General features: G+C 40.4%; 1 protein-coding gene across 2 annotated transcripts in view; it reads right to left on the bottom strand.

The window, feature by feature from the left end:
- Nucleotides 1-25025, bottom strand: part of dop (microtubule-associated serine/threonine (MAST) protein kinase dop) — a 578024-nt gene that overhangs the window by 115380 nt on the left and 437619 nt on the right. For both annotated transcript variants that reach the window (XM_067141035.2, XM_068226223.1), the window contains exon 20: nucleotides 16469-16801. In XM_067141035.2, the coding sequence (XP_066997136.2) occupies nucleotides 16469-16801 (333 nt within the window). The remainder of the gene's footprint in view (nucleotides 1-16468; nucleotides 16802-25025) is intronic.

The following is a 25025-nucleotide window of genomic DNA, read 5'->3' as shown; positions in this document are numbered from 1 at the left end:
ATAGGCAATACCTAAAATGTTACCACCTGTGTAATCTAACTAAGGTTTCAGGTGAATTTCATCAACCATCAATGAAATAACATGATCAGATTCACCAAGAAATTTGAACTTTTATTTTACATAGAGCAGAACAGGATTAGTTTCAATCAATCAGAAGAATCAATCTAATACTGATCTGCATTTAGGGCAGTCGCTCAGGTGGCAGATTCCCGATCTGTTTTTTCATAGCATTTTCTTAAATGATTTCAAAGAAATTGGAAATACTGAACATCTCCCTTGGTAAGTTATTCCAATCCCTAACTTCCCTTCCTGTAAATGAATATTTACCCCAATTTGTCCTCTTGAATTCCAACTTTATCTTCATATTGTGATCTTTCCTACTTTTAAAGATGCCACTCAAACTTATTCGTCTACTAATGTCATTCCAAGCCATCTCTCCGCTGACAGCTCGGAACATACCACTTAATGTAGGATGCTAAATGGTTTATTTTGTCACTGTAGCCATGACCGAGCTCAGTAGCTGCAGTCGCTTAAGTGCGGCCAGTATCCAGTAATCGGGAGATAGTGGGTTCGAGCCCCACTGGCGGCAGCCCTGAAGATGGTTTTCCGTGGTTTCCCATTTTCACACCAGGCAAATGCCGGGGCTGTACCTTAATTAAGGCCACGGCCGCTTCCTTCCAATTCCTAGGTCGTTCCTATCCCATCGTCGCCATAAGACCTGTCTGTGTCGGTGCGACTTAAAGCAACTAGCAAAAAAAATCCAAACATCATGGGAACCCATTGTACAATTCACAGACAGGGTTTGGCGGCCAAACCCTTGCCCCAAGATTTTAATAACACTCAAGGCAAAAATCAGGTACCTGATTAGTATTTAACATGCACACATTAATATACATTACAATGGGAAAATTAAGTACGAGAAACACTTGTACAATGGTGATAGTTGACAATATAAGTTTATAGACTAAGTAGTCGGCACCAATACGTAAAATCATTGGGTAATTTTAGCAGAGCTAGCAGTGGTGCTCCAAAGAATAATTGACGCACTCATAGGAAATTATAACGTTTTTACAAATTATTTACATTATAACAGTCAGGGGAGAAAGGGTATAGTGCTCGGCGTCAATGATTTTTATCACTTGCAACATACCACTTAGTCGAGCAGCTCGTCTTCTTTCTCCCAATTCTTCCCAACCCAAACTTTGCAACATTTTTGTAACGCTACTCTTTTGTCGGAAATCACCCAGAACAAATCGAGCTGCTTTTCTTTGGATTTTTTCCAGTTCTTGAATCAGGTAATCCTGGTGAGGGTCCCATACACTGGAACCATACTCTAGTTGGGGTCTTACCAGAGACTTATATGCTCTCTCCTTTTCATCCTTACTACAACACCTAAACACCCTCATAACCATGCACCCTTTATTTACAATCTCATTTATGTGATTACCCCAATGAAGATCTTTCCTTATATTAACACCTAGATAGTTACAATGATCCCGAAAAGGAACTTTCACCCCATCGACGCAGTAATTAAAACTGACAGGACTTTTCCTAGTTGTGAAACTCACAACCTGACTTTTAACACCGTTTATCAACATACCATTGCCTGCTGTCCATCTCACAACATTATCAAGGTCACGTTACAGTTGCTCACAATCTTGTAACTTATTTATTACTCTATACAGAATAACATCATCCGCAAAAAGCCTTACCTCTGATTCCACTTGTTTACTCATATCACTGATATATATAAGAAAACATAAGGTCCAATAATACTGCTTTGAGGAATTCCCCTCTCAATTATTACAGGGTCAGATAAAGCTTCGCCTACTCTAATTCTCTGAGATCTATTTTCCAGAAATATAGCAACCAATTCAGTCACTCTTTTGTCTAGTCCAAATGCACTCATTTTTGCCACTAGTCTCCCATGATCCACCCTATCAAATGCTTTAGACAAGTCAATCGCGATACAGTCCATTTGACCTCCTGAATCCAAGATATCTGCTATATCTTGCTGGAATCCTACAAGTTGAGCTTCAGTGGAATAACCTTTCCTAAAACCGAACTTCCTTCTATCGAACCAGTTATTAATTTCACAAACATGTCTAATATAATCAGAAAGAATGCCTTAACAAAGCTTACTGGCCTGTAATTTTCAGCTTCATGTCTATCACCCTTTCCTGTATACACAGGGGCTACTATAGCAACTCACCATTCATTTGGTACAGCTCCTTCAAGCAAACAATAATCAAATAAGTACTTCAGATATAGTTTGCACAAATCTGAGATGAAGTGTGTTAGGATGAGGCAGTACTAGGTACCCAGATCTTCTCATAAACTTATAATCATGTGGTGACATTGAATGGAATATACCAGAGACTGAGGAATAATGTGTAATGATTCTTGTGTGCACCTAATAAACTTAACTGCTCACATAGAAAATTAATCTTACTGTACTAACATTGTCTCCATCAACAAAGTTTGATATACTCATTAAATAACTAGATATGAACAGCAGGTGATCCTCCACTGCATCCTCATTATTCAGTCGGCTAAAGTTTTCTAAACAATCAATAGTATCAGTTAAATTATTAATTACCAAAGGAAACTGTCTTTTCCCCAGTTTTATAAGTTGATTTTTTCACACACAGAGACATTATGAGGTCACTATTCATTACTACAGAGCACAAGAGTGTTGGTACATCTTTAGTATCTAGGAGTATAAATGTTGCAAGAGATTTTGACTTCACTATGCTCCTTCTAAACACTGGAGAAATCCCTCAAAATTCACAAAACATCTTTCCTCATTGTACTGAGCTTGCGTTTGCAAACTTTCTGCTATTACTGCTGCCAAATCTCTATATTCTAAAAGTTCTTGTTTTTCATCAGCACTCTCCCTTGAAGAAGAAGCTGAAGACAAGTAACTACGACAGTTAGGCAAAACTGATGGTATGGCTCCTTGTTTCAGCCGAGGTTTTTGAAGTGGCACAGAATACTTCTTACCAGTCACACTGTTGTAACATTCACTGTGTGTAAGAATAGATCCATCACTGAAGTGTAGTTCATATACCTTAAAATGAATATTAAAATATCTGATTAGTTACTGGTATATTACAACCTAAGAAAGAAGCACTAACAATATTCCATCACTGGCATCAAAACAAGCATTGTGCAACCAGAGTACAGCCAAACTTGAATGTAAAAGCAGGCAACATCCCCAGTGTAGATAAACCTAAACATATTAGAGAAAAAAAATGTGATGCCCTTAAATCATGATCCCACAGAGCAAGTGATCATCCTATCCTAAGAGAGAGTATGTGCCTAATGGTCATCAGTTGCAAAATGCAGCTTTTAACACTTATTAAATTACAAACTGCCAAGCTTACCATTGAAATATGGGCGTCATGAATGTTGTCCCAATGTATTGCTGTAATCCATTCTGGTGAAGTCCATCGTCTTTCAGAAATGAAAAAACTGCAACTCGGGGTTCTTTGTCATAAGTCCCTCTGCATCTTGGTCACACAGTTCTAATTACATTAAATGTTACATTCTGATAAATTATTTTACAAAATCGTCTCCTAATGGCCAGAAAAAATTACCTCGCTGACAACACAACGCAGCAGCCATTAATAATTACAATCACTGGTTCAGTAACGCAACTTCCTTTCAGTGCCTCGTACAGAAATAATTAGCACAAATACATACATAATCATTATTATAGACCGTTACGCCTTTCACCATTCAGTCCACAAGCCTCTGTGAATTTACTAAACATCGCCACAATCCCCTATTTGCAACTAGTGCTGTGGCCTCATTTAGTTCTATTCCTCTTTATCTTTAAATTGTTAGAAACTGAGTCTAACCATTGTCGCCTTGGTCCCCCTCTACTTCTCTTATACTCCATAACAGAGTCCATTATTCTCCTAGGTAACCTATCCTCCTCCATTCGCCTCACATGACTCCACCACCGAAGCCGGTTTATGCGTACAGCTTCATCTATTGAGTTCATTCCTAACAAAGTCATTATCTCCTCACTCCGAGTACCCTCCTGCCGTTGTCCGAACAGCTGTACGAGAGAACGTTCTCGTCTCTACTGCCCTGTATGAGGAAGACAGCACAAGAGGGGGCAAGGTCGAGTGACATCAGCACCACGTGTATCTCACCTTCCCGCAGAAACGTCTCGAAATATTTATTATACTTCTCAACGACTTGACCGATAAATATGAGACTAATACCAACTTGTAGCTCACGTTTTAAATATACGACGTTGCAAATTTGAGATTAATCCGTCTAGTAGTTTAAAAGATATGACGAATTGAAGTTTGGAATGTATAACCACCCCTCTGTCGCCTGACTCAGAGAGCTCGCTTCCAGCCGGATATAAATAGGTTGACGACCTGAGGGTATAGTGTGCGTGTGTCTTGAACTCTACAACTCAATCATGACTAGATGTCATTATGCTCCGTCGCGCTTCGCGAGAGAAATGAAAGTTATATTCTAGAACTATGAATTTGTGCGAGGTCGTAGTAAGTGAAGTTTCAACCGCGTCTTGACGTATTCTCAAACCGAGTTTTCGTCGTACAAGATTTACGAGTGTCTTAACTAAGTGATTTTATGATAGAGACTGTGCATTGAAGTATAATTGAGAATACCAGTGTTTAATTTACCGTTCGACGGTATTGTGGACTTTATTAATTTCTCATATTTTTGAACTTTGTCGTGATCATTGACAGCGACAGCATACTAGGAAAATGTGCGTGATAAACTGAACTTTCAATTTATGACAACTTCATTAATTTTGAGATGCATTTCTCGTATACAATTACGATCGTGAACTGTTTGAAATACTATTCCACTCGAGTATTCAATAATTACGGTAATAGAACTAAATGCGACTATTTTTCACGTATTTTCTTAAACTTTCGATTATTACCATAAAAAACGAACTGAATGTTAAGGACAGTTTTGGCAGTCATACGAACTCGTGTCATGCAAACTCATTCATAAAAACCTCTTAAGCTGTGAACATTAATATTCAAGAGACTGTTATAGGAGTGATATTAATTGCATTTTCTCGAGTGTTTCACGGACCGTGATAGTTATTCTACGATTGAATTTAAGACAAAATCAGTGATTATTATGAACTGTGATAGTGTTCAATTAATGTTTTATAAACTGTGAGTGAAAGACCATGCTTTCGATTTTGAAAACGACCTCGGGTCATGACTGCATTAACTTGACTTATAGTTCAAACTGTAGCATTGACTGTAATATTCTGAGTCACGTATTTAATATCGTAGAACAAAAGTGCGAGTGCAAACTGTGCATTAAGACTTATGTCAGTGTAAAATACAACTCCTTAATGATAATTTTTTTTCAAAATGGCGCCCGGTAATGACGACGTAGTGTTTTATTCTCCGAGTAAATTAACCGTAAAATGTGACGAAAAGTGCGGAAAATGTCGAAAATTAGTGAAAAATGGAATGTTGTGTGATTCATGTGATCAATGGTGGCATTATAAGTGCGGAAATTGCCCTAGAGACGTAAAAACTAATGAAAATGTTGACTGGATTTGTGAGCAGTGTGTTTGGAATGTTGTTGTTGGGGACGGCGTTGACGAAGCACCAAAAACAGACGATGATGAATATAAAAGAGCATTAGAAATTATAAACATTATAAAAAAGGACAATGAGACTCTTAAAGTTGAAAATCAAGAATTAAAAGAAAGACTGCGATCGCTAGAATTTGGGACTGACCATTCTTCGAGTGATATACCGGTACAAGTAACAAACTCGAGCACGTGGTGTCAAGTAGTTCGTGGATGGCCGGCTAAGAAGAAATCTACAACTGAATTTCCGGCAATAAACATTAGAAATAGGTTTTCTGCCCTAAATAATTTAATCCTGGAAGAAAGTGATCGCGCGCATGAAACCAAATCATCGCGATCCGTTGCCGTGCCGAGTTTAAAATTTAGGCCTAGAATTCAGATTCAAGACCCAGTTAGGCCTAAATCAGCGAAGGTAGCTGTGTTTGGTGATAGCCAAGGAAGGGGAATTGCGGGAGTGATTAACGACGAGAATATAGCAGCAACCGGAGAAATATATCCAGGAGCTTCTAACAGCAGTGTTGTGGAAAACGTAGAAGCAGCAACTAGGAACTTCGGGAGCGGCAATGCAGTGCTTATCATCGGTGGGACGAATGACGTAGCTCGCGACGACGCCAAGAATGTAAGATCACAACTTAAACATACACTAGGGAAGCTGACCCACACTAACGTTTTTGTAGTGAACGTGCCCCACAGGCATGATTTGAGTAGAGACTCGTGTGTGAACATTGAAGTGGACAAGGTCAATACAGATATTGTTAAAATTTGTAAACATTTTCGGAATACTCAGGTTATTGAATGCAGCAGTTTTGAGAGATACAGTTATACAAAACATGGCCTCCATCTAAACAATTCAGGTAAACGAAAGATAGCAAATATTGTTCTAGATTTTATTAATCTTAAGATATGTACTGTAAAACAGGCAACTCCCTTGAGTTATAATACTGACCAGGAAAACTAGTAGAAAGAGCCAGCTGTACTTCAAGCTGGCTCAGTCAACTAGAAAAAGAAACTCAGGATAGTAAGGAATTTATAGTTACCCAATTGCAACAGTCAAGTTTTAGGGAGGAAGGGGGTCTGAGATTGCTCTTGGTAAACTGTCAAAGTGTAGTAAATAAACAATTAAAATTTGGTACATTGATGGAATCTTATGAGACTGATGTGGTGATAGGAGTGGAATCGTGGTTGAAAGAAGGGGTGGGTAATAGAGAAGTATTTCCAGAAGGGTACACAGTCTATCGTAGAGACCGATGAGATAAAAAGGGAGGGGGGGTGTTTATTCTGGTGAAGGAAACTTACTGTTCACATGAATGGTTTACCGATGAAAGGGATGAAATATTAGGGATAAAATTAGTTTGTGATAATATGAAGGAGGTGGGAATTATAGGAACATACAGGCCTGGAAGAGAGGAAAGAGACATGGAAATCTTCGAAAAAATAATAGATTATACTCATAAAAACAATAATAATGATATGGTAATAATTGGGGGAGATCTAAATTTGCCTGAAGTTGAATGGAAAGGAGCTGCAAGTGAAGCGCATGAACAGAAACTTGCAAATAAGTTAATTTGGGAGGAAGGATTTACACAAGTAGTACAAGAACCGACTCGTCTCAATAACTTACTAGATGTATTCTTGGTTAAACCATGGGAAATTGTTGATAAAACTGAGGTAATTGAAGGAATAGGAGACCATAAGGCTGTAATAATGGATGTAGGACTCGTACCAAAAAGGCTTAATAAGAGGGTTACACAAGACAAGAAATTGTACAGAAAAACTAAAGTTGATGAATTTGGGACTTATCTTAAATCACAATTCAGTTGTTGGATAAGTGAAGGGAGTAACGTGGATACACTTTGGGCTAAATTTAAAGGAATTATTTGGGAAGGAGAGAAGAGATTTGTACCTGTTAAGAAGGGTAAAATGACCTCAGACCCTGTTTATTATACAAGGGAAATAAGAAAATTGAAAAGAAAATGTAGAATAGTAAACAGGAAAATCAAAGAGGGTAGGGAGAGTAGAGAAACTAGAAAACAGCTAATGAGGGAACTGGATAAAGTGAAAAAGGAAGCAAAAGAGAATTATATGAATGGCATACTTCAAGAGGGTAATGACCACAAAGGGAAATGGAAAAAGCTGTATTCATATATCAGGAATCAAAAAGGAAAAGGAGTCCAAATTCCTACAATGGTGGGAGAAGGGGGTGAACACTATTTAACAGATACTGAGAAAGCAAACCTATTTAGTAGGGAATTTAGAGATTCAGTAGATGATTGTCAAGAGTTGGAAACCGAAACAGAAGATAGAGAGGGAGAGAGACAGAGGGAAACAAGAAGCTTCTCATTCACAAACGAAGATATTTTCAGAGAAATCCAACTGCTTCAGCAAGGAAAAGCTGCAGGAAGTGATCAAATTACTGGGGAGGTATTAAAGACAATGGGGTGGTACATAGTGCCTTATTTAAAATTTCTCTTTGACTATGTCACAAATAATAGTGTAATACCAAAGGAATGGAAGGAATCTATAATAATACCAATTTATAAAGGAAAGGGTGATAAAAGGAAACCAGAGAACTACAGACCAATCAGCCTGACCAGTATAGTTTGTAAAATTCTGGAGAGTTTAATATCGAAGTACATCAGAGGGATATGAGATGATAAAAATTGGTTCATGAGGAGCCAGTATGGATTTAGAAAGAAATTTTCTTGTGAGGCACAACTGGTGGGATTTCAGCAGGACATATCAGATCAGTTGGATTCAGGAGGTCAGTTAGATTGCATAGCCATAGATCTTTCCAAAGCCTTTGATAGAGTGGAACATGGAATATTATTAAAGAAATTGGAGGGAATAGGATTGGACGTAAGGGTTATACGTTGGATAAAAGCATTTCTAAATTCAAGGGTTCAGAAAGTCAAAGTAGGAAATAATGTATCTCAGGAAGAGAAAGTTTGGCAGGGAATTGCACAGGGTAGTATAATCGGTCCGTTACTTTTCTTAATATACGCAAATGATTTAGGGAACAATATAACATCAAAAATAAGATTGTATGCAGATGACATAATTGTTTATAGAGAAATAAACAACATTGAGGATTGTTCAGAATTACAAAGGGACCTTGAAAGTATCCAACAATGGGTTGAAGAAAATAATATGAAGGTTAATGCAGGCAAATCAACTGTTACAACTTTTACAAACAGGAGCTTTAAAACTGAATTTGAATATACTTTGGATGAGGTAGTTATCCCAAAAGATGGCAAGTGCAAATACTTAGGTGTGAGATTTGAAAGTAATTTGCACTGGAAGGGTCATATTGATGACATTGTTGGGAAAGCATACAGATCATTACATGTCATAATGAGGCTACTTAAATGATGCAACAAAGAATTAAAAGAAAAAGTTACTTGAGTATGGTTCGTCCATTATTGGAATATGCAAACAATGTTTGGGATCCTCACCAAGAATACCTAATAAAAGAAATAGATAGTGTGCAGAGGAAAGCAGCAAGATTTGTAACAGGGGATTTCAGGAGAAAGAGTAGTGTATCAGAAATGTTAAAGGAACTTGGGTGGGAAACTTTAAGTAAGAGAAGGGAGAAAACTAGACTTACAGGATTATATAGAGCCTATACAGGAGAAGCATGGGGAGATATCCGTGAGAGGCTTCAGTTGGAAAATAATTATATCAGCAGGACTGACCACAAATATAAAATTAGAAGGAATTTTAGCAGAAGCGATTGGGGTAAATTTTCATTCATTGGGAAGGGTGTGAAGGAGTGGAACAGTTTACCAGGGGTAGTGTTTGATCCTTTTCCAAAATCTGTACAGATATTCAAGAAGAGAATAAACAGCAACAGAGAAAATAAATGAAGTGTTAGAGGACATTCGACCGGTGCAGGTTATTGTAAATAAAAAAATGTGTGTGAATAAATTAATTCCATCCCCTGGTCTAAGGAGTTTGGACAGCCAAAGTAGGGGACTGCCTGTAGGGGTGAAGTACAGTGGGGACTTCGAGGGCCCTGGGACCGCTACGGTAGCTGTGAAGGCCCTTCAGGAACTCTGAAAAGTGGTGGCAAAAGGGGCTCTAGTTAAGACGCAGCAGGTCGTTATGCTACTTAGGATCCAGAACGGGTAAAAAAAAATAGTAAATAAATAAATGCAATGTAAATATTAATGTTATACCAGTTTTATAGTATAATTTGAAGCAATTCCACATACTGTATATCAGTTGACTATATTTGTAAGTAGTACAGGAGATATTATAATTAGAATTTTGTAAACAATATAAATTTATTAAGGATGAGCTGTGCGTTTAATAGAAAACATTGTTAGCGTAAATTGTATAATATTGTATTATAGGAAAATTTTCTTCTCTTGTTAATTTAATATTTAGTGCTTGACAATAATGTACTTTAGTGTACCATTTGCCACCGAGGTAGACACCTCATTTGCAAATAAAGAGATTTTGATTTGATTTTTGATAATTAAGAGTCCTATAGCTCGTTGTATTGTGCCAATTGAACTTTCCAGGTTTCAACATTTCTCTTCAAAAGAACATTGGAAATCTTGGTGATGTGTTGTGATATTACACTGTGTAGAACGTCATCTCCAGCGTGGGATTAATCGTGGTTTCTTCGTGGGATATTCGTGGTATCCAGCGAGGGATAGATCATGGTTTCTACGAGGGATGATAACATGGTGTCTTCATGGGGTGGAACGTGTTACGCTGCTGGTGCCGAGTTCGAGTTGCACGTTGCAGAAAGTTCCAGTCACCAAACCGCAGGACAGTACTTCATCAATCCTTATGAGCAGACTACAGGTGATATAAGTGTATTTCATATATTTTTGAGTGAGTAATTACACTTAGACACTAACTGACTTTTTAATAAAGCACTCAATCATTCACTGTGCAACATTCGTCAAAGGAAAAGTGTTTCGTGTGGATTCTAATCCTACTATTTATAATTGTAGGAGGTTATTCAAGAAGATTTCAGGTCTTATTTTGAACTGTAGGTTTCTCTTCAAAGTTTGTGTAAAATGAAGTCATTTCACTTAGATGAACTATAAGGCTTGCCATAAAACAAGTGCACTATTTTTTTATATACACTGACTGACAGAGCAAATGCAACACCAAGAAGGAGTGGTTCGAAAGGGATGAAAGTTGGGGAAAAAACAGAGACGGCACGGACGAATAATTGATGTTTATTTCAAACCGATGTGCAGGTTACACAATGCGCACGGCATCGACTCAGTAGGATGTAGGACCACCGCGAGCGGCGATGCACGCAGAAACACGTCGAGGTACAGAGTCAATAAGAGTGCGGATGGTGTCCTGAGGGATGGTTCTCCATTCTCTGTCAACCATTTGCCACAGTTGGTCGTCCGTACGAGGCTGGGGCAGAGTTTGCAAACGGCGTCCAATGAGATCCCACACGTGTTCGATTGGTGAGAGATCCGGAGAGTACGCTGGCCACGGAAGCATCTGTACATCTCGTAGAGCCTGTTGGGAGATGCGAGCAGTGTGTGGGCGGGCATTATCCTGCTGAAACAGAGCATTGGGCAGCCCCTGAAGGTACGGGAGTGCCACCGGCCGCAGCACATGCTGCACGTAGCGGTGGGCATTTAACGTGCCTTGAATACGCACTAGAGGTGACGTGGGATCATACGCAATAGCGCCCCAAACCATGATGCCGCGTTGTCTAGCGGTAGGGCGCTCCACAGTTACTGCCGGATTTGACCTTTCTCCACGCCGACGCCACACTCGTCTGCGGTGACTATCACTGACAGAACAGAAGCGTGACTCATCGGAGAACACGACGTTCCGCCATTCCCTCATCCAAGTCGCTCTAGCCCGGCACCATGCCAGGCGTGCACGTCTATGCTGTGGAGTCAATGGTAGTCTTCTGAGCGGACGCCGGGAGTGCAGGCCTCCTTCAACCAATCGACGGATTGGAACAGTCAGGGTGTCTTGCACATGCTGAAGAATGGCGGTTGACGTGGCGTGCGGGGCTGCCACCGCTTGGCGGCGGATGCACCGATCCTCGCGTGCTGACGTCACTCGGGCTGCGCCTGGACCCCTCGCACGTGCCGTATGTCCCTGCGCCAACCATCTTCGCCACAGGCGCTGCACCGTGGACACATCCCTATGGGTATCGGCTGCGATTTGACGAAGCGACCAACCTGCCCTTCTCAGCCCGATCACCATACCCCTCGTAAAGTCGTCTGTCTGCTGGAAATGCCTCCGTTGACGGCGGCCTGGCATTCTTAGCTATACACGTGTCCTGTGGCACACGACAACACGTTCTACAATGACTGTCGGCTGAGAAATCACGGTACGAAGTGGGCCATTCGCCAACGCCGTGTCCCATTTATCGTTCGCTACGTGCGCAGCACAGCGGCCCATTTCACATCATGAGCATACCTCAGTGACGTCAGTCTACCCTGCAATTGGCATAAAGTTCTGACCACTCCTTCTTGGTGTTGCATTTGCTCTGTCAGTCAGTGTAATTGGTTTAGATGAACTGTAGGAGTTTTCAGCAAGTGATTGAAAATATTTATTTGAACTATCAGATTGTAGTGTGAGTTAATGTTATGTTTAATAATTTAGAAAAACTTTAGGTTAGCATCACAAGTGATGTAATTAAACTTCAAGTGGTTAAATGAAGTTCTATGTACAAAGTGTTATTTCGAATTTGAGTCTATATAAGAGATCCTAGATGAACTGTAGGGTGTTTGAGATCTCAGAAAATTGGTATTCATTCTGGACATTATTAACATCAAGTGGATGTCTCAGAATATAACAGCGCATATATTTCATTTTGCATTCTGAAAAGATCGATTGAAAATTTAATTTTGATAAATCAACAGCAGGGTGATTTACTTGAGAATATAAATAAATATTGTCAAAAATTTTAGTTACAATCTATTATTCGCCCTGCAAAATTATTCTTCTCTGTACCTGCTCCAATAGTAACTGCACACAACCCGAGATCCTTCCCATGCTCTGGCCCCATAATCATTTCCCGGTACACTACACTTAATCCCATAGTCCCCCAGTATGGTGAACATCTTTTCCCTCAATACCCTGTCATATGCTTTCTCTAGATCTACGAAACATAAACACAACTGTCTATTCCCCTCGTTCAATTACCTGACGCATACTGAAAATCCGATCCTGACAGCACCTCTGTGGTCTGAAACCACACTGGTTTTCATCCAACTTACTCTCAACCACTGATCGCCCTCTCCCTTCCAAGATGCCAGTGAATACTTTGCCTGGCATACTGATGATTATGATGCCTCTTGTTCAAAGGGGCCTAACATCTAGGTCATCGGCCCCTAATGGTAGGAAATGAGACGAAATGTAATGACAAATTAAAAGTCCAAAGTCTTCCACTGACCAGAATTCAAAACGTGAGGACAAAGAATGAATGGATGGATATGAATTTTAAACAATCAGTGGATCCGACCCGCAATGCCTCACATTCACAGAAACTGACGTAGAACAATAATATTACTGACCATGGGACTGCTTCTATAGCATAATACTGAATCGATGATGCTTGTAGCCTAAAGGAGTCCAAAATCCAAGTCATCGGCCCCTTACAATGGTACTTACCGCTAGGAAAGTAGAACCATGGTATTTGTCATGTTGCGGTACTAATCAATAATAGCGGACTTGCGGTATTCCACACATTATGTTACTACTCACAGGTAATGAAATTCACACATGGAATACAGACCTATTGTGTTTCGCACATTGAGGTGCCATTTACAGGCAACGCAAACCTATGGAGCTCATCACATACGTGTACTAACCACAGGGACTTGCACTATCCTATGGTGTTCCTCATATAGCAGGTACTAATCATAGGCAAGCCAGAACCATGGTGTTGCTCCTAAAGTGGTACTAATCACAGGTACTGTAAAAGCCGGCAACGCACTGTGTTGCTACTAATCACAAACCTATTGTGTACGTAACGTAGTGGTACTACGCGCAAGTAAAAGCGACCTATGGTGTTCCCCACGTGGTTTCATGGTTCTAAGACAATCATCCCTTGGTTGCCCCTTTTAGTCGCCTCTTATGACAGGCAGGGGATACTGTGGGTGTATTCTTCGTCTGCTCCCCCACCCATACGGGGTTGTGTGTTTGGTCTGCAAAAGGTATTTTATTTCCCTCAAGTCCGCCAGCAAGCCGGTTAGGACGCCCCTATCCACCACCTGGGACGCGCCACGTGGGATTATCACCTCTCCCCCTGCTACGCCAGTGTAGTAAGTTTGTGGGCAATCCTTGTTGCAATCCTTCCTGTTCCGTTGCTTATAGATAGGTGTAATTACTGCTTTTCTCCAATCTGAAAGTACTTTACCAACATTCCATACTAATCTTACTACTCTATGAACCCATTCCATTCCTGCCTAACCCAATATACTTCACCATTTCAGGTCTAATTTCATCTATTCCTGCTGCTTTACGATAATGGAGTTTATTTACCATCCTTTCGACTTCCTCAAGCATAATTTCACCAACATCACTTTCCTCCTCCCCATGCGTTTGGTTGTTTGCGACACCACCATTAAGATTTCCTTTTACAATGAGACGATTTTCAAAATATTCCCTCCATCTGTCCAGTGTGAGTTTACCTGAATTACCCAAAACACTGTTCATTTCCTTTTCCCCTCCCTTCGTAGGGATTCTTTATTACTGTCCAGAAAGGTTTCTACTGCTGCTTGACTTAGCCTTTCCAGGTTATTACCAAAATCTTACCACGACTTATTTTGGGTTCAACAACTATTTGTTTTGCTCTGTTTCTTTCATGTATGTACAATTCCCTGTCGGCATCAGCCCTTGTATTTCTGATAAGCTTTCTTTTTACGTTTACAAGCTGCTCTCACTTTATTGTTCCACCAAGATGTTTACCTTTTCCCATCTTTACACACAGTTGTTCCTAGGCATTCCCTTGCTGCTTCCACTACAGCATCCCTGTATGCCACCTAATCTCTTTCTATATCCTGAACGTGCTTACTGTCCACTGTTCGGAACTTCTCACTAATCATATCCATGTACTTCTGTCTAATTTCCTCATGAGGAAATATGAGCTGTCATCTGCAAATGCAATGCAAGACCATTTGCTTAGCCCTTCCACTAAAAAATAAATTTAAAAATCTGTAACCTCAGTGTCAGAAACCACTTTAATTGTTCCATCAGTTGCAATATTGAATAGTGTAGGTGAGGTTGGGCTACCTTGAAGAACACCCGTTACAGCAGGGACTAGTGTCGTCAACAATAATTACTTCATTTGGAGTTAACATACAATAAAATGAACGTTAGGGTCAGACAGACATAAGAGCTGTCTCGTCTATGTGCAATGATATAACCTGGCTACTGTTAAGGGCCAGGCAAATGAAACAGTCTTTCCATCTCTCTGAATCATTTATTTTTTTAAATGCAGATACACTGATGGCTAATTTCTTTCCTGCGCTGAACTGAGATATGCTTGTTCGACATTAAGGTAGGGATTAATTTCCTGCTCTGTACAGTGGTAGAAACTCAGAAGTGACAAAAACAGTAGTTACGCAGTCTGACCCTAATGCAACATGTTAGTGGTAAACGATCCTCAGGTGATAAGTTATTTGTGCACAAATTCATTATGAACTAAAAATGTACTTCCATTTTTGATTGAGAAGTACGAGAACCTACAGTGACTGAAGAATATTAATAAGTTTACTTGTAAATAAATATGCTTTAGCTTGTTAGTCCTATTTTAAAATATATATTTTCTTAATTTCAATAATAATTTTCACTGTTATATAGATAGTAATTTTAACTGAACTTCAGCTTCAGTTCCAGCTTTTCTCAACTGAAAATTGATGTTCATATATACTGTACAATTGTGTAAATTTGATTATTATAATTCTTTTCCAGTTCACATCATTTTCTTAATTAGGAAAGTGAAGCTTGGGAGAAATTTTCCCCTTTATTGTAAGTCATCATTTTAGTTGTCTCATTTCCCATTTCATGGTGAAAATATATGCTATTACTTAATATTGTGATGATGTTATGTAACCTGTGTTCATATTTACAAGTGTGAAAAGTATTTATGTATTTTACCATCAACTGTCCTAAAGAACTTACCACATGACCCTGTATCAAAAATAAATCAAAAGAATCTAAATTCACTGGAGAAGTCCTAAAATAGGGCTAGTATAAATGCAATGATTAAATGCATATGAAAAGGTTAGAACTCGATAAGGTGACATGGAGCATCAAACTTGTCTACAGAAAAACTAGGATGTTAATAACAACATTGACAACATCAGTCTTATTATCATTAGTAGAAAATTGTGCAAGCCCAATGTCAAATTTGTCAAATAGTGCACATTTTGTACTACTGCATTCTTATTGTATTTGTAAAAAGGATTAGTTCATAAGTTAATTGATAGAATTCAGTCCACTGCATGCTGATTTCTCCTCATTTTCTAGCTGGCCATGCTTCTTCAGTATTCCCACACTGATGTATGATTGGTATATAATAAAGCTGTACAATGCCACCATATCTGGCATAAACACATGTGGATTCTTCTTTGCTGATATAGTACTTCATGTATTATTTTCCCCACATATCTGCTGGTCTTGATTATCAGAACAAGTGAAGTAAATACCTATTCTGAAATAACATAGGAGTAGACCCATACAACACTGTACATAACAACAGCATAACACTTGAGCAGCAAAAAACAGACCTACCATATAACGCTCACATTCCATCAGGATGAATGCTGTGTGTTACATTTTTGATCCCTCTTCAAAATTACTACCGAGACTTGGATGATATTTTAAAATCCTTGTAAAATTTAAAATGAAGTTTACCTGCTGGAGTTCCACACTAGCTCGTTTGCTGCTGATGCGTCTAAAGAGCGAAGGCTTCCGTCGCTTATCTGGATGATCTCTCTTCTGTCTCCTTTGTCGGTGCATACTGCGACGAGCAAGTTTACTTTGCCAAGGTTCACGCTTACGACCTCCGGTTCTGATGGAAGTATTCTCCAGAGGAGTTGATCTGAGGGTCACATGGTCACCACCAGAAAGCAGCAGCTGAAGAACTTGTGTGTGATACAATCCTTGAACGGGTTCACCATTAATGTGAGTAATGAGATCACCTGGCCTTACACCAGATTCAAATGCTGGGCTACCGTCATCAACAGCCTGAAATTTAAAGACAAATCTCCATAAGAGACACAGACTTTAAGGATAATGTATGTGAATGTGGAGTCCTCAGCCAAAAGGCTGGCTGGATCCCCAACAATTTCACCATCAGCTATTATAGAAAGTCTAGGCATCACTGAAGAAGAGTACAAGGCAAATGAGGAGTGAACTTGTTTCCTACTGCTTTCCACAATGACCCAGAAGGTTCTAAGATTCTACATACCGTACTTCTACACCATTCACTACAAGTCATATTCTTACAGTCTCGACCAAAGATGAGACGGAGACAGATCAAAGAAAGTAAAAAACTAAGTCCGTACTCCCCCGTACCAGTAGACACAGTGCGTTGTAAACATCATTTCACTAGAGAAGGAATTAAGACTGAAGTAATATCATTATTTATCTGAAAATGGGAAAATAATTCTCCAATGGCAATATCAGCACTAACAAAGACTTATAGTCATTAACATCTTTGCTACCAGCTGCCTGAGCAGCTTGCCACTGCTGTGGCCCAGCCATTTTTAAAAGGCCGCCTTCTTGACTGCTGAGTTCTACATTAGTGCATATTAAAGAAATAATTATTGAAAAAAAACATTAACAAAAGACATTACATAGTTTTTCTCACTGGGGTTTTTTTTTTTTACACTTGTACGTATGTCAAGTATTAGAACTGATGCACGACAGAAAGGAGAAACTGTCACTGTTCCTGTCCAGATTACTATTCACCCTTCTAGTGCTTTAACTACCCAAGTAATCACAATACTGTACAATTGTGTAAATTTGATTACTATAATTCTTTTCCAGTTCACATCATTTTCTTAATTAGGAAAGTGAAGCTTGGGAGAAATTTTCCCCTTTATTGCTTCTTCAGTATTCCCACACTGATGTATGATTGGTATATAATAAAGCTGTACAATGCCACCATATCTGGCATAAACACATGTGGATTCTTCTTTGCTGATATAGTACTTCATGTATTATTTTCCCCACATATCTGCTGGTCTTGAGTATCAGAACAAGTGAAGTAAATACCTATTCTGAAATAACATAGGAGTAGACCCATACAACACTGTACATAACAACAGCATAACACTTGAGCAGAAAGGAGAAACTGTCACTGTTCCTGTCCAGATTACTATTCACCCTTCTAGTGCTTTAACTACCCAAGTAATCACAATACTGTACAATTGTGTAAATTTGATTACTATAATTCTTTTCCAGTTCACATCATTTTCTTAATTAGGAATGTGGTAGAAGCCTGGCCAGGCATATATAAAGATGTGGTCTTGGTGGTAGAGATGAGTTATTGTCCAGTAGAGTTATGAATTAACAGGTTATACTTGTGACCACGTGTTGTGACATCTGAAGCTAACATTATATCACACATTTCTTCTTCTTGAATCATTCTTGTTACTACAAAATGCACTCGTTTGAAGCTTTGTCTACCACACAACAACCATCACTTGCAATTTCAATCAGTTTGAGAAGTGTCAGAACTGACTTGTAAAGAACAAGTAAAAGAACACAAAGGGAGGGTTGCACAGTGTTGAGAAAAGAGGATATTCTAATCTACTGGAAGGAAAAAGAAACTTCTAGGTGGAACCCTTCTGGTCTCCAAAAACACAAGTATATCAGAGCGCACTACACTGAATGAGCACTAAATGACTACTCTTCCACAGACCACAGAAGATAGTGTGCTTAAACGAACATACCCCTCAACGGAAGCGAAGGTGTTGATACAGGTTTTGAGAAAAGAAAACCTTACTATATATTAGAAGTCTATCACAAAGACTTCAGACACATAGGCATCCATGGACAATATATGTGGACTATGTCATGCTAGCTAACAAGACACGCTGACGTAAGTGTGATAAACAGATATTACTTGAAAACAATATTCTCTCACCCACGGGTAAATAATGCAAGTATTGAGCTTGAATTATTATTATTGTTACCGTGTTTTAGTGGTAGGTAGAGGTGAAAGAAGGTGCGGGCGTGAACGGGTCTCAAACTACGGAATCAAAGTTAATGTAAAATTTAACAAGGTTATATTTTCTTTTCAAAAACAAAGAAATAACAAGCATGGCAGGTACAAAGTAGCAAGTCCAAAGGGTAGTTACAATATTTACAGGATTTGGGCTTCGCGCCCTGACTTCACAATGCTTGGGCAATCAGCTCAGTTTTACCCCAAACACAAGTTTCAACAGAGGGGCAGAAAACCCCATTCATGCCTAGGAGTCCTTGCTCCAAATTACACTGAAAAGCCTCCACGAGGCATACAACACTCAATTTTCAAAAGAGCCACACGCTCTCAACTTTAAGCCTCTCAAAGGCCACACCAAACTCCACCTTCGAGTTGTCCTCACTGGACATAGACACAGGGGTAAAATACCCAACCTACTGAGGTCTATTAAATGAAAAGGGGCAATTACATGACCTCTAAAATAAAAATTTGAGAGGAGGCGATCTGCACTCCTAATACACTTGTTTTTAAAACCTAATCTGGCTCTAGGCCACTAATGCAAGGGCTAATCCCATACTACAGAGGTGACTTTAGAAAAGAGCAATTTGTTTTACGTTAACGAAGAATAGGTTGAGAAAATAAGTTCACCTCAAAACAATGTGAGTGGGAGCTCGAGAGGGTTAGCACTCTCTATCCCAATATGCAGCTTTAAAAGAGAATAGATGAAAAGATTGGTTACATTTTAGGAAAAGGTTACATGGTGGAAACGCTTCGAACCCGCTCCGAGAGTTAAACTGCCAACCTAGCAAGAAAAGAAGTTATTAAGAGCCCATTACCTGGTGTTGAACAGCTGGAGAAGAAAGAGGCGCTTCCCGCCCCCTGCTATGTACTTTACACACTGAAAGATGGAACAGAAGTGGCCCGGAGACCCAAAAATCAGCAGTTTAAATACTCTCGCGGAAGGTTCTAGGCGTTTTAGGGAAGAGAACACCCACCCACAATCACTTTATTGGCTAGGGTACAGAAACATATCCAAGTTGGGGGAAGATACATCGGATTGGTCGGAAATTACTAAAAGAAATTCGGGATTGGATAAATCTAAAACAAGGGGAAAAAGAGGGGTATACAGCCAACTTAAACAATAACAGAAAGAAATTTAACAAGAAACAAACTTTTGAAATAAGAACTTCTCCAAAAAAAAAAATAGGTCTTTCACTCCGCACTAGGGTGCACTATTGTTGATCTTCAGTAGTGTCCTCTAGAAGAGAAAGTTCACACTTCTTACTACAAGCAAAACAAAAATACGTCGAAAATGACACAGTTCAAAAACTCCAAAATTTCCAGGTAGAGACATCTTCTGAGAAACTTGAAAATTAATACTGTCCATAAAGTTCAGACTTCCTCCAGCAGAGGAGTTTCAACAGGCGCACATTTTAAATTAGCGGTGTGGAGGTGTACCGCCCGGTACAGACCTCCACCCCCAAAAGTTCCTCCCGGGGTGACACATGAAATTGTTTGAAAACAAGGTCCAAGTTTTGATGTAGATATGGAGATTAATTGCCAAAAAAATTTATAAGATTTTCTTAATTTGGTTTGATTCAGTTTCAAAATTTTGTTGTTGCAGGTGAAGTACAGTCTTTATGTTTGTAGAAGTTGAATTCTGAAGATAAACTTTTAATACTTAAAAGTGATGAAAAATTTTGCAATGTCCACCAAATATTGCTGTTGAATTCCCAAGTGTAGTCATTGCTTATAGTAACTGTTCATGTAGTTGATGTTGATGAAGTTGGATGGCCAGACCGGCCGTTGCAGCTTGCGTCCAAAGGAGGCCGCTCGGACCCCTCAAGTACCCTGAGATACCACTCGCCCGCACTATGAGGGGAGCAGAGGTGTTGAAGCACGCCGCGCCCGCGGTGAACATATACAGGCTGCGGGCAAGTAGCAGGTCGTGCGCCGCACATCAGCCTAGGCCGGGAGGAGAGCTCCGGCTCGCCGTGCACATGTCGTCCTCGCTGGGGCCGAGGGGGCCCTTCCTTAAACCCAGTCGCGGCACGGCGCCGCGCGGCTGCGGGGGCACTGAAACATTAAAACTAGGCGGCAGAATTTTGTTGGACCATCATCTTTTTTTGAGGGCACAGGCTTGTTGGAGGGGTAGAGGGGCCAGCGGCGTGCAAATATCCATGGCATTTAATCTAAGCAAGCCACAGTGTGTATAGCAGGAGACGGGAGCGTGGTAATGGCCATGGTAAGGACAGAATGGCAGTTTAACGGATCGGGGAAGGTTTTACAAAAAATGCTTACATATAAAACAAAATAGAAGGAGCAGAATGCCTTAAGAGTGGAAACTCAAAAAAAAATATAACCTTCATATTCCTATCAAATTATATGAAGCAAGTTGACACAAAATTTACACCGGTTTCACCTGGGACAGGTGAACCCTAAATATCCTCTCGGTGGCTGGATTGCTTACTAACAATTTAACCGGCGTAAGAAAATCGAGAATGATACAAGGCCCATGAAATCTGGGGGCAAGCTTGCCCGCGGGAACAAAGTTCTTGACCATAACTTGGTCACCTACCTTCAAAGGGGTGGGTCTCTGTCCACGATCATACCTTTCCCTAACCTTTTCATGAGACACCTTAAGATTGGCTTTAGCCTTCTTCCAAAGATCTTTAATGTTGTCCGGATCTATTGTCTCGGGTAGAATGTCACTCAGAGACCAGAGGCTAGAGAGCGGCGTGTTGGGAACAAACTTGAACATCAACGAGGCTGGAGTAAATTTATGTGATTCATGAACCGCCGAATTCAAAGCAAAAGCTAACCAATGCAGGGACGTGTCCCACCTGGAATGATCTTCATGATGATAGGCAATAAGTGCGGACCTGAGATTACGGTTAACTCGTTCAGCCAGAGATGGTTGAGGGTAATAAGCAGAAGTAGTTACATGAGAGATGGACAAGTCAAAACAGAATTTACGAAATAAATTAGATGTAAAAGCCTTAGCATTATCAGATACAATATATTGGCATGGACCAAAAGAAGCAAAAATAGAATTTAAGCAAGTAATGGTAGACTGAGCGGTAGCCAGCTTAGTCGGAAATAACCAGGAAAATCTAGTAAAGCCATCTACGCATACAAAGATGAACTTGTTAGCATTTCCCTTTGACTGGGGGAAGGGTCCTACATAATCAATATACAGGCGTTCCATGGGGCGCGACGCTTGATGCGAAGACAAAAGGCCTACCTTGGTGGACATGGTGGGTTTACTGAGCAAACAAGATTTACAAGCTTTTACAAGTTCACGGATTTCACCGTCCATACGTTTCCAGATGAACATTTCACGAATCTTTTCACGAGTTTTAAAGATACCCAGATGCCCTCCTAATGGGGTCTCATGATAATACTTGAAGATCATAGGTACAAGAACAGCTGGAACGACAACTTTCATCATCTTATCATGCCTCGATGGGCAACATAGAACACCATTCCTCAGAACATAAGGGACAACATGTTCCCCAGAAGAAAGGGTTTCCATTATCGGAGCCAGCGTCGGATCTTCACGTTGGTATTTCTCAATATCCCTAAAAAGCATGGGAGCATCTGTTAAGATGGCATTAACACCAGATAGTATGGACTCGGGAGGTGATCAACTGTCGACCGGTTCATGGGTCTCGACGTCGTTAGAAAACATACGACTGAGTCCATCAGCAACAACATTTTCGGTACCTCTGATATGCCTGACATCGAATTGGAAGGCAGAAATACGGATGGCCCAACGGGCTATACGACCAGTACGACGCGGCCTACCTAAGACCCAGCTTAAGGCTTGATTATCTGTCTCCAGGTCGAATTTGACGTGTTCCAGATAGAGACGGAACTTTTCTAAGGCGAATAAGACTGCCAAACCTTCGAGCTCATAGATGGAATACTTGGTTTCTTGAGCCGACAAGGTCCTAGATGCATAGGCGATGGGTCGCCTCCCTAGTTCAGTCTCTTGAAGAAGGACTGCAGCTACTGCTGACGACGACGCGTCAGTTTGGACGATGAATTTCTTCGAGAAATCAGGCATAGCAAGTACAGGGGCATTACAGAGAGCCAATTTAAGATCTTCGAAAGCGGCTTGTTGAGAAGGTCCCCACTCGAATTTGATGCCTTTCCTACGAAGAAGGTTTAAGGGCGCCGCTCTATTAGCAAAATTAGGAATGAACTTTCTGAAGAAATTCACCATACCAATAAACCTGGCGATGCCTTTAATGTCCTTGGGAGGTTTAAAATCACGGATGGCCTGTGTTCTCGAATGATCGACTGCAACACCATCAGGTGACACAATATGCCCTAGTAATGACATAGAGGGCTTAGCAAAGGCAACCTTGGACAACTTGACAGTTAACCCAGCCTTACGAAGGCGATTGAGAACTTCTCGCAGATGATCTAGATGTTCTTCGAAGGTTTCCGAAAATACGACGACATCATCCAAGTAGTGGTACAAGTATTCAAATTTGATGTCGGAGAAGACCCTATCTAGCAGCCTAGTGAGTACAGCTGCTCCCGTGGGGAGCCCAAAAGGCACGCGGTTGTATTCATATAAATTCCAGTCCGTTGCAAACGCTGTAAGGTGTTTAGACTCTTCGGCAAGGGGAATTTGATTATAGACCTGATTCAAGTCCAAGATAGTAAAGAACTTGGCCTTACGAAACCATGAAAAACAAGAATGAAGATCGGGAAGGGGCACAGATTGTAACACCACCTTCCGATTGAGAGCCCTGTAATCAATGACAGGCCTGAAAGGGTTTCGGGACTAGAAAAATAGGCGAAGAATACGCTGACTTAGAGGGCCTAATAATACCATCCTTCAACATCTGATCGATAATTTCTTTCAGAGCCTTCATTTTAGGTGGAGATAGCCTATAAGGTGGAAAACGGACAGGAATCGAATCCGTGACCTCAATTTTGTATTCAATAAGGTCAGTAACACCAAGAGTATCAGAGAACACCTCCGGAAAGGACTGACACAATTTGCGAATACTATCAGCCCGCTCCTCAGGTAGATGTCTAAGGTCTAACAACATCTCATCCTGGGTAGGCGAAATAGATGAACATGATACAGAATTACACTTTAACAAGGGAATGTTACAATTGGACGCAAATTTGAATGTGCACGACTTACTCTGAAGATCGAGCACAAGACCAGTGTGAGAAATGAAGTCCGCTCCCAGTATGATGGGGCAAGACAAGTGCTTAGCCACAAACAGTTTGGTTTTCCATGTAAATTTAAAAATACGAATTTTGACCAGTAAGGAACCTAGAATTTATAATGGAGATGAATTAGCCGAAACATATAGAACAGGAGATGAGACATAGTCAGGTAGTTTACAAACAGATTTCAATTTAGAATACCATTCAGTCGAAATAATCGAACAGACACTGCCTGAATCTAATAAAGCGGTTATAGGCTCATTGTTTAACTCAATCTTAAGAAAAGGAATAGGTGCGGGGGAATCCGCCGCAATCCTAAGACACTCTTTGGGACATTCAAAAGATGCATTTGAAATTTGCTCGTTCCCTGAATTTACAACCTGTTTACTAGGGGCTGAGTCTCGGGAAGATGGATTAGTCAACTCAGCCGAAGCCACTAGTCACTTTTTATTATTGGCATAGGTGGAATTTGCACCAGAAGTTGAGCAGGAGGGGGTGCTATTCGAATTTGGGCAATTCTTGGCGATATGTGAGAAAGCCCCACATTTAAAACGGCCTTGTGATGAACCAGCCCCATTACTTGTCCCACTCGACTTGATCAGTGGACACTTATTGCGCAGGTGGTCAGGCGACCCACAAGCATAACATTTACGAGGGGTGACTGATCGGCGCAGTGGAGGCCGAGTATTACTAAAGGAAGGCGGGGGTTCTTTCGCTACACGCAAAGAATCGGCGTATCTGACTCCTTCCGCTGAGACGGCCAATGCTTCCGAGAAAGTTTGCGGGCACGCCGCGAAACACAAATATGACCTGTAGGGTGGTGAAATCCCTTCCACAATAGCTTGTACAATCTGATCCTCAGGGAAATGAAGAGCAAACACCCTAGTATAAAACTTAATATCTTGGATGAAGTCTGCCAAGTTTTCATCCAAGCGCTGTACCCGATAATAGTACTTCTGAATAAGGGAGGACCTGGCCCTAGCAGGGATGAAGTTAGCTAGCAAGTGGGCATGGAAATCCTCAATAAATGATTGCTCGGCAATGGCTCTTACGATTTTATCAGAG

This window comes from Anabrus simplex, chromosome 2 (assembly GCF_040414725.1).
Source record: "Anabrus simplex isolate iqAnaSimp1 chromosome 2, ASM4041472v1, whole genome shotgun sequence".
In the NCBI taxonomy this organism is placed as follows: Eukaryota; Metazoa; Arthropoda; class Insecta; order Orthoptera; family Tettigoniidae; genus Anabrus; species Anabrus simplex.
This window is presented reverse-complemented; position numbering and strand designations above follow the sequence as displayed.